General features: G+C 51.2%; 1 protein-coding gene across 3 annotated transcripts; it reads left to right on the forward strand.

The window, feature by feature from the left end:
- The first annotated feature begins 1,088 nt into the window (after positions 1-1,088).
- On the forward strand, positions 1,089-8,585 carry LOC106604310 (microtubule-associated protein futsch). 3 transcript variants are annotated; one of them, XM_014198826.2, is made up of 2 exons: positions 1,089-6,319; positions 6,407-8,585. In XM_014198826.2, the coding sequence occupies exons 1-2, from the start codon at positions 1,104-1,106 to the stop codon at positions 7,875-7,877; spliced, it is 6,687 nt and encodes a 2,228-aa protein (XP_014054301.2). In that variant the 5' UTR covers positions 1,089-1,103; the 3' UTR covers positions 7,878-8,585. The 3 variants fall into 3 exon arrangements, with proteins under 3 accessions (XP_014054301.2, XP_014054299.2, XP_014054300.2); XM_014198824.2 differs by having other exon boundaries at positions 1,089-4,833; positions 4,888-8,585; XM_014198825.2 differs by having other exon boundaries at positions 1,089-4,680; positions 4,735-8,585.
- The last annotated feature ends 1,754 nt before the right edge of the window (positions 8,586-10,339 follow it).

Genomic DNA, 10,339 nt, shown 5'->3' on the forward strand with positions numbered 1-10,339 from the left:
CTGGAGTAAAGAATCCTGGCCACTCACCTGAACGCAGGGCTTCACCTGGCTCACCTGAAAGGCATGTTGGTGGCCTATCAGAGCGACTCATTACTAACGGCACCTCAAACCCCTTGGGTAATCACCTTTCTCACGACTTCAGGGAAGCATCACCTACTGAAGAGAGTAGAGAGAGCACCTCTTCACCTGTATTAGCAAAAATCCCAGTCCCCTACAACTTCTCTGCCCACTCACCTGAGATCATAAACATCACACCTGAATTCAGAAACTTCACACCTGAAATCAGACCCATCTCACCTGATCCCAATGCCTCTTCAAGAGGAAGGAGCCCCTCCCTTTCACCTGACCAGGGGGTCACAGATAACTCACCTGTCCAGAGACGGGATGACCTGGAGCATAAACGTTCAGCCTCATCTCTAACCCCTGACCTTAGTGACAGCAGCAACCCCTCACACAAGTCTCCTACACCTGAGCACCCATGTAGAGAAACCTCACCCAACCCTAGGAATAAAACCATAGAGAGGCTAACTGAAGAAGAAATGGCTCATCGTATGGGTAAGGAAGACACCACTTCTCCTGCCCTCACCAGGTTCACTCCAGTACACATCATACCCCCAGTCCCTGGGAGGCCACATGGCCACTGGGGAAACAGGAATCACAGACCCCCTGAGACCCACGCCAATGAGGTCATAATGGAGTCTGAGAACATGATGGAGTCTGTCACAGAGGCTGTGACATCCAGGGGAAGCCCCACTTTTTCATCTGTTGATAGTAACACCAGGGCCTATGACAGCCAATCACAGCTGGAAAGGTTGGAAAGGGAGAGGGAGGAGGAGAGTGAGAGAGATGAGGAGGAGGAGGGGAGGGAGAGAGATGGGGAAGAGGAGGAGGAGGAGAGGGAGAAGGAGATGTGGGAGATGCAAGAGAGGGATAGAGAGTGGCAGAGGGAAAGAGAAAGGAACAGGGAGATGGAGATAAGGGAGAAGGAGGAGAGGGAAAGAGAGATGGAGAGGCAGAGGGAAAGAGAGAGGGAGAGACAAAGGGAGGAGGAGAGGGAGAGAGAGGAAAGGCAGAGACACAGGGAGGAAGAAAGGGAGAGGGCAATGGAGAGGGAGAGAGAGTGGCAAGCGGAGAGGGAGAGGGAAAGAGAGAGGCAGGGGGAGGAGCGGGTGCCTGGAAAGGGGGAGGGAAGGCAGGAGGAGGCCAGTTACAAGGGGGAACAGGTTGACCTGTCATTCAGTGTCAGGAATAGAAAAGGGCCTGCAAGCCGCAACGCAGCTCCCACAAGCAGAGAGAGTCGACAGGGAATGCCAGCAGCGCGCTCCTATTCAGAGAGCCTGCTCACCACCAGACTACAGCAGATACAACAGCTACAACAGCAACAAAACGGTATACTGCACAGAGCTGCACACAGCTCCCAGCCAGAGACAGCCAGAGGAGGTGGACCGGGACCCACCAAGAAGGTTCAGCCCCAGCCCAAGTACAAGCCTGCGATACCCCAGCTCGGGAGCTCCGTTCCTGGATGCGTCTCAGTCGACGGCCCCAGCTCCATTATGGGCAGCAAGCTGGATGAGGAGGACAACGAGGTGAAGTGGTTCAGTGACGTGGCCTTCCGCAGCCTGTCCTCTGGATCCCCTCAGGTGGACTACCTGGACATGTACAACTCCAGCCAGGACAGCCCAGCACGGGCTAATGCAGCCTTGCTGGCCTACGCCGACCTAAGAGGGTTTGCTCCACGGCTGGATAATGAAGATTTCCCAGTTCCACGCCAGCAGCAGCAGCCCTCCTCTGGGGCTTATTATCCACCCCATGATGACCTGGACCCATCCAAAAAATATGAGATGGGCAGCTTCGAGTGTGTGGACGTGGCTGTGGAGAGAGAGGAGCCCAAGAAGGTGCGGAGAGGAGTGCCCAAGAGACAGATCCAGCTGAAGAGAAGGAATACGGCCGAGCTGAAGATGGGTGAGAACAGCAATGGTAGTCCTGTCATGGTTCCTAGTCTTGTAATGGTTCCTGTGGTTCCTGTGGCTTCTATTGTTCCGATGGACAGTCTTTCTCTACAGAGACACAACAGAGAGACATTGCAGAGACAACACAGCACTCCAACGGCCTTGCAGGAAGCCTACTGCCCGGAACCCAGCCCTGAACCTGCCACCGAGAGGACTGATCAGACCAAGAGGAATGGCAAGCTCCAGAAGTCTTTGTCCCTGGACGAGACATGTACCAAAACCAAGATGGCCACCTGCCTGATCAACAACATTCTCTCCAAGAAGATGCAGAATGTTGGTAAACAAACTGGCCAGGAAGGAGAAGGAGCTGACCTCAGCCCCTCTGAGGACAAAACCCCTTCTCCCCCTGAGAGTGAGGCGTCAACCCTTAAAGAGTCCACAAAACCAGAGACACCGAATTTGAGTTCCAGCATAAATTCAGATGATAGTTTTTCTTCTGAGCACCTGGCTGTGAGAATAGAGACCAGCCCAAACACTGACGTAAACAGACAACAGAGATGTTTCGGAGTGAAATCCAGTGTTAGACCAATGAACCATACTATTAATACTAACTCCACTTCTCTACAGCGAAACAACGAGAGGCCTGAACCTATCAGCACAACCCCTGAGATGAGTCCCGACACACATTTTGCTCCAGTTACCTTTCCTCTGAGAAACATTGAGAGAATTGAATCTCACAGCAACAGAAGACCTAACCATGTTAGCCCTTGGATGAGGTCTGAGCCCCCTACTACTAGTTGTCCTCAGAGAAACAGCGACAGAACTGAATCTCCTGCCAGAAACCCAAACTCTTGGAGAACTGACCCGGTCAAACCAGAGATGAGGTCTAAACTGGTGTTCCCGTTTGAGAGTAAAAAACCCACAGAGAAAGATGCCAGGATGGGGGGTAAGCAGACACATGACAGTAAATGGAGGGATGAGTGGGATGACAGTAAACGGAGGGATGAGAGGGATGACAGTAAATGGAGGGATGAGAGGGATGACAAACAGGCAGGTGACTCAGCAGATGCAGCTGCCCGGAACACCAGCGTTCCCGCTGCCATCCGAGCCAGCAGCACGCAGGCAGGAATGACAAACACAAAGCTGGAATACCCCTCTGACTCTGAAAACCATAAACATCCGTGCGTCAAGAGCACCTACATGTCCAAAACACCAGAGATCACTCTGGAACCCAGCTCTGTTACAGAGATAAAGAAAACCTCGTCTCTCAACATCTCACTGTTGCCCGAGATGGAAATTAAACCTGAGGGTAACCACGAGACTGCCTCCCCTGGGAGGACCTGTCAGAGAGAAACAACAGAAGAAGACAGGAGAGTGGAGACTTCGCATAGAGAAACCAGAGAAGAAGACAGGAGAATAGGGACTTCACATAGAGAAACAAGAGAAGAAGAGAAGGGTGTGAATACCTTGAACAAGATGAATGAACAGACTGTGAATATGGATGCCAATAGGAACAGTAAAGCCAAAGCTCCCGTGCACAAAGTGAGAGATGTGAGAAGGCTGGTGAAAAACACATACAACCTTTCGTTCAAGGCCAAGCCAGCACCAGAGAAGGAGGAGAGGGGGGAGGAGAGGAGAGAGGAACAGAGACAGGAAAGGAGGGAGGAGAGAAAAGAGGAAAGGAGGGAGGAAAGGAGGGAAGAGAAGAAAGATGACAGAGTGGAAAGGAAAGAGGGGAAGTGTGAAGAGATAATAGTAAGGAGAGAAGAGAGGAAAGATGAAAAGCTACCACCTCACCTAATATCTCTCCAGGAAGATGAAAAGCTCCCACCTCACCTAATATCTCTCCAGAAAGAGGAAAAGCTCCCACCTCACCTAATATCTCTCCAGAAAGAGGAAAAGCTCCCACCTCACCTAATATCTCTCCAGAAAGAGGAAAAGCTCCCACCTCACCTAATATCTCTCCAGGAAGATGAAAAGCTCCCACCGCACCTAATATCTCTCCAGAAAGAGGGAAAGCTCCCACCTCACCTAATATCTCTCCAGGAAGAGGAAAAGCTCCCACCTCACCTAATATCTCTCCAGGAAGAGGAAAAGCTCCCACCTCACCTAATATCTCTCCAGGAAGAGGAAAAGCTCCCACCTCACCTAATATCTCTCCAGAAAGAGGAAAAGCTCCCACCTTACCCAATATCTCTCCAGAAAGAGGAAAAGTCGATGCAGATAGAATACAAAGCTATCAGCTGGAGAGAAAACAAAAACAAAACAACGTCCAACAAAACAGACAGAGAAACGTCTAGAGGCAAACCTAAGACTGATTCTTTACAGCAGGTGTCCAAAGGACCCCGGGACCTCTCTGATGTAACACCTAAGAGTTGCGCAACAGAGGAAGTAGCTGTGACAGAGACAGAGTCAAACCAACACAAGACCCCTGTACAGGACACTGTCAAAACAGAAACAGGCAACACCAAGGTGAAACCCAGTGAAACAGAGTCACCGAGAGTAACCAGGAGACACCGAAGTATATCAGAGTCTAGTGACAAACCTGAAGTAGTGAGAAGAGATACCAAGCCACCTATGCTGGGGAGCAGCCCTAAACTCCCCAGTAAAGACAGAAGAGTGTCTAGTGCTTCTCTGGTGCTACAGGATGGATCCAATAAGCCCAAGTCATTCTCAGCCTTAGTTCCTGCCTGCTCCCCAGCTCCAACCCTGGCCTCCTCACCCTCACCTGGTCCCAAAGCTTCGCCAGCCCCAGCTCCAACCCTGGCCTCCTCACCCTCACCTGGTCCCAAAGCTTCGCCAGCCCCAGCTCCAACCCTGGCCTCCTCACCCTCACCTGGTCCCAAAGCTTCGCCAGCCCCAGCTCCAACCCTGGCCTCCTCACCCTCACCTGGTCCCAAAGCTTCGCCAGCCCCAGCTCCAACCCTGGCCTCCTCACCCTCACCTGGTCCCAAAGCTTCGCCAGCCCCAGCTTCTCCTCCAGCACCAACCTCATCCCCAGTTCTAGGCACTCCACCTTCCACTGTCCCCATCAAGACCCCTACCCCCAGCCACTCTGTGTCCATACTGGTCAAGGAGAAGGGCTACCAGGCAGATATTGGGTCTTTGGTCTCTGAGGCTGTGTCAGAGACCATAACAAGGAGTGGTCGTGAAGAAGTGGGTGGAGGTGGAGGTGGGGGTGGAGATGGAGGCGTCCCAGGGAAACATATCAACCGAATAGAGATCCCTCTTCAGACCCGTGGACCCTCAGATGGGGGTACGAGTGACTCACACAGCCAGAGAACTTACTCGTCCTCTTCTACATCCTATGTGAAAGCAGCCTCATCCGTATCATCCTCAAGCACTGTGAAAGAAACCTCATCCTTCTCCTCGACCTCTGTCAATGCATCAACCTCCGCATCATCTTCTGTGAATGCATCAACCGCAGCCTCATCCTTTTCCTCATCTTCCGTCAATGCATCAGCCTCTTCCTCTCATACCCATTCAGCCCCAAATTCTCCCAGGCTTCGAAGAGACTCTGCTCAAACGGATAACAGCATTAGGACCCCTTCGAATCAGGAGAGGGTTAGTGTCAGAGCTACGGTCAGAGACATAGAACAACGCACGACATCATCACCACCACCCTCACAGAAGAAAACACAGGAAGACATTGCTGAAAAAGAGACGGTGAAGAAATCAACCTACTCACCTAAGTTACCAGGCTCGCTACCAGGCTCACCAGCACTGATGAGAAGATACCGACCACAAGTGATCGAGGTGAGGTCGTTGTCCAAAGAAATACATAAACAAGATAAACAAGAGAAGAACACCACATCAAGCACCAGACCGCAAACTATAGAGGTTCATTCAAAAGCCAGCGGTCCGCCAGTGGCACTGAAACCAAAGTTCAGACCGACAGATGCAAATTCACTGTCCAATGAAACACAGCAGAAACCAGTGGAGGCAGCAACATCAACCTTCAAACAGCACACAGAAGAGGAGAGACCTGTGAACAATGAGAAACCATCAACTTCAGCTACGACTATCCACAGACATCTATCGAACGATTTGACCCCAGCGTCTAACTACAATAAAAAGTTATCCGTTTCTGCAGTGTCCAGCTACAGGCCTCCACCTACCAAGACAACAATCATCACTAGTTTCTCTCACAAACCAGTGTCAACAACAGAAGACACAGAGACATCCGATGAAAGGCCAAAGCAACCAGAGGCCTCAACCCAGGGACAAGGAGAGGCCCCCAGCTACACACAGAGACCCACAACCCTCACAGTCTCAGCCCCAACTCCAGCTTCAGCCCCAGCTCCGAACCAAGCCCCTGCTGCCCCAGCTCCTGCCAAAGTTCCTACCCAAACCCCTGCCCAAGTCCCTACCCATGCCCCTGCCCAAGTCCCTACCCATGCCCCTGCTGCCCCAGCTCCTGCCAAAGTTCCTACCCAAACCCCTGCCCAAGTCCCTACCCATGTCCCTGCCCAAGTCCCTACCCATGCCCCTGCCCAAGTCCCTACCCATGCCCCTGCCCAAGTCCCTACCCATGCCCCTGCCCAAGTCCCTACCCATTCCCCTGCCGTACACTCAAGCCAGTCAGCTGTTGTGGATATAACCAACCACCTGCAGCATCCAAAAACAACAACAGCGTACCCTCAGGAGCAAACTATGCCGGTTACCTTCAACAATACAAACCAACCTGCCACGGTATCCACAAACACACAGGCTCCCGTATACACACACCATATACACACACAGCAGCCCATATACAGATCCTTGTCCAGTGACCGCTCACAGAGGGCAGATGACCTGCGTTTCTACGCATCAGATGACCCCCCTAGTTACGACGAGAGGGAGAGGTTCAGCCCCCTCCACCTACCTGACCTGCCCCAGAGGAAGCTGAACTGCTACCACCCCTCCTCTTCCTTGTCCTCTGCCTCCTCCCGTCCCCCTCCCTGCTCCTGCACCTGTGGCTGCCCCTCCCACGGCCTTACACCCCCTCACCACCACCACTCCCCCCACACCCCTCCCTTCCTCTCCCCCTCCCACTCCCCCGGTCAACCCCCTCTCCGCCTACACCAGTGCAGAGCGGATCCCCATTCTCTGAGATCAATCGGCTACCAGCCCAGCTCTCCCAAATCATCCACCCTCCCCAGCCCCACCCAGCCCCCTCCAGGCATGTACCAGTCCCTCCACCAACCCCACCCCTCCATACTCCAGCCCTGCCTGGCTGACCGCACTCTCCAGCACCCCCAACACATGGAACCCCGTCGGGCCCCCCCTCTCCACCGCTCCCCCCAGGGCCAGCCACCTGTCTCCGGGGTCCCCTACAGTGACCACAGCCACTCTCCCAACCTGCCCCCTATGGACCCTCAGTACCTGTGCAGCCCACAGAGCCTGGGGCCATCCTATGGGTCTGATTATGGGAGTCTGTCTGGGTCTGACTACCCAGACAGTACAGGGGGTCTGGGGTACGGGCAATCCCCTCGCAGGGTCCTCATGGATCCTGACACAGGGAAGTATTTCTATATTGAGGTGCCTGTGCAGCCACTGAGGAAGATGCTGTTTGATCCAGAGACTGGCCAGTATGTGGAGGTGCTCATCCCTCAGAGTACCATGTCTCACTCAGGCCTTTACCCTCCCTTGGCTGCCCCCTACTCCACCGCCTCAGCGGCCCCCTACTCCTCCATCCACAACCCCAATATATATGCCCCCGCCCCCAGTACCTCCCCTATAGCCCCCCTCCTCCTGCACCTCACCCCCAGTCCCAGCCCCAGCCACCCCGCCACCCAGAGGCTCCAGCCCCAGGGACGATGCGCCAGAATGGGGCTCAGGTTGGCTACGGGAGCCCCGGGAGCCAGGGGTTCAAGCCGGAGCCCCAGAGTCATGCACCTCTGGACCAGAGCTACCTGGAGAGCATGTACTACGTCCCTACAGGCATGAACACTAGCCCCCCGGACTGCTACCACAAACAACCCTCCAGTCTGCCCAACGCGGGGGGGAAGAGGGCCTGAAATAGTCATCTTCCTGGTGCCTGTAGGGTCTCAGAATACAGCCAGGTCAGGGTGTACATGAGGAGGTCTAATGTAAGCCTCAGGCCTTGATGTTAGCTTTGTTTCCCTGGCAACTGGACTGGAGTGAATGATTCTTTAGTTGTGGTTGTTTGTTGTTTTATTGTTTTGTTGTTTATGTTGTTAGCAGCTTTTTATTTGCCTGGTTGCCTGATTATGTTCGCTTTTTATGCATTGATTTGGTAAGAGAAAAAAACTATTATCGTGTTTGAAGGTCCTTGATGATAGTTCTGGGATTTCTAATTATATTTTTCTTTGACAAAAACACCTGAAAGCCATCAGGTGTGCCTTATCCATTCTCATAGATTATTCATTCAATCTAAACAAACACTTACTGTTTGCATTTACACTACGTTTAGATACATGTTTCAATGCATACGTCAAATTTTTGAAGTAAATTCACCTTGTATTAAAACCAATATCTCCTAAAGACTTGAAACTGCTATTTGGGAAGATCTCATGTATGTGATGTTTTTCTCTGTTTATTATTGAATGAATAGGTTTTGTTCACAAAGAAGCTGCAATGACACTAATAAAAATGTGTAAGATACTGAATGTAATAAAACTACTGTAGAATGCCCTGGTCTGTTCTGTCTTGATATTTCTGGGATTCAATCCAACCTGACAGATGGAGTTTTTCCAGACCATGTGGCCTGACCAAAAGAAGCGTCGCCTTCCCCTGCTAAGACATTGCATGCATCAACCAATGGTGGCGTGCTACATCATGACAGCTGTTGACCTCAAGATTGCTAGAAGATAATGATGTAAAATACCTATCTTGGCTTTGTAAGATCTGTCATGCATCAGCAACGCCTGGACAGAGGAATGTGCCCAAACTCTAATCCCTAATGGCCATGTGACTTGATCAAGAGAAACTCCTGGCCCTACTGCACCCATAAGCTTCCGGAGGGACTTTTTTTAATACTTCACCTACTCAAAAGTACTCATAAACAGGGCCTCCCGAGTGGCGCCGCGGTCTAAGACACTGCATAACTACAGATCCGGGTTCGATCCCAGGCTGTGTCGCAGCCGGCCGCGACTGGGAGACCCATGAGGCGGCACACAATTGTCCGGGTTAGGGGAGGGTTGGCCGGCCTGTATGTCCTTGTCCCATCGTGCTCTAGTGGCTCCTTGTTGCGGGCCGGGCGCATGCATGCTGACTTTGGTAGCCAGCTGTACGTTGTTTCCTCTGACACATTGGTGTGGCGGGCTTCTGGGTTAAGGGAGCAGTGTGTCAAGAAGCAGTGCGGCTTGGTGGGGTCGTGTTTCGGAGGACGCATGGCTCTTGACCTTCGCCTCTCCAGAGTCCGTACGGGAGTTGCAGCGATGGGACAAGACTGTAACTACCAATTGGGGAGAAAGAAGGGGTGAAAAGTTAAAAAAATTAAAAATGATACTCATGAACACAAACACACACACCTGCGGTCCATCTCTCTGTGCTCAGACTGCCATCTAGTGGTGAGGAGAGGGAGTGCAGCCATGGGAGAAGTTAAGAGGATGACAGAACACTTCTGTACAGAGATGACATCATACTGTAGCTGTTTTCATTCTCCTCTGGGAATGTTGCATCAGCCCTGAATACCGGGCTCCTGTGTTCCCCTTTTCCCTGAATAGCAACAACATGTCAACTATACTTTCATCTTTATTCTGTCAACCCAATAATATTACACACATCATTCATCATGACTTTGCAGTTGTCTTATACCAATGTCTTAAAGTGTAAAGGACAACATTTTGCTCAGATCTTAACACTAACATTTCTAAGGGCTAGATTAAATTTGGACCATAGAAGATATACGTTATAGCGCTACGTAAATGCAAATTCTGCGAAAGCGGGAACATTGCCTTTCAATTTCAATCACGCATTGGGGTGGATCTTCTGTGATCCGATTAAATCATCAGCTTTTACGTACCTGCCCTCTAGATTCTCCCAGAATAGACACAATATTATTATGCTGATCGGTACTTATTTGTGCTTCCCAATTTCGCCCACTTGGGGGCAACATAAACTGCAGCACAGGATAATCATAGCTTCTGAAGTAGTTTATCTTGGGGAGAATCTACAGTGAACAAAAATATAAACGCAACATGTAAAGTGTTGCTCCTATGTTACATAAGATGAAATAAAAAATCCCAGAAATGTTCCATATGCACTAAAAGCTCATTTCTCTCAAATGTTATGCACACATTTGTTTACATCCCTGTTAGTGAGCACTTCTCCTTTGCCACGTCTAATCTGTCAATGGGACAGGTGTGGCATATCAAGAAGCTGATTAAATAGCATGATCATTACACAGGTGCACCTTGTGCTGGGGGCAATAAAAGGCCACTTTA

The sequence above is a fragment of the Salmo salar genome, chromosome ssa05 (genome assembly GCF_905237065.1).
Source record: "Salmo salar chromosome ssa05, Ssal_v3.1, whole genome shotgun sequence".
Taxonomy (NCBI): Eukaryota; Metazoa; Chordata; class Actinopteri; order Salmoniformes; family Salmonidae; genus Salmo; species Salmo salar.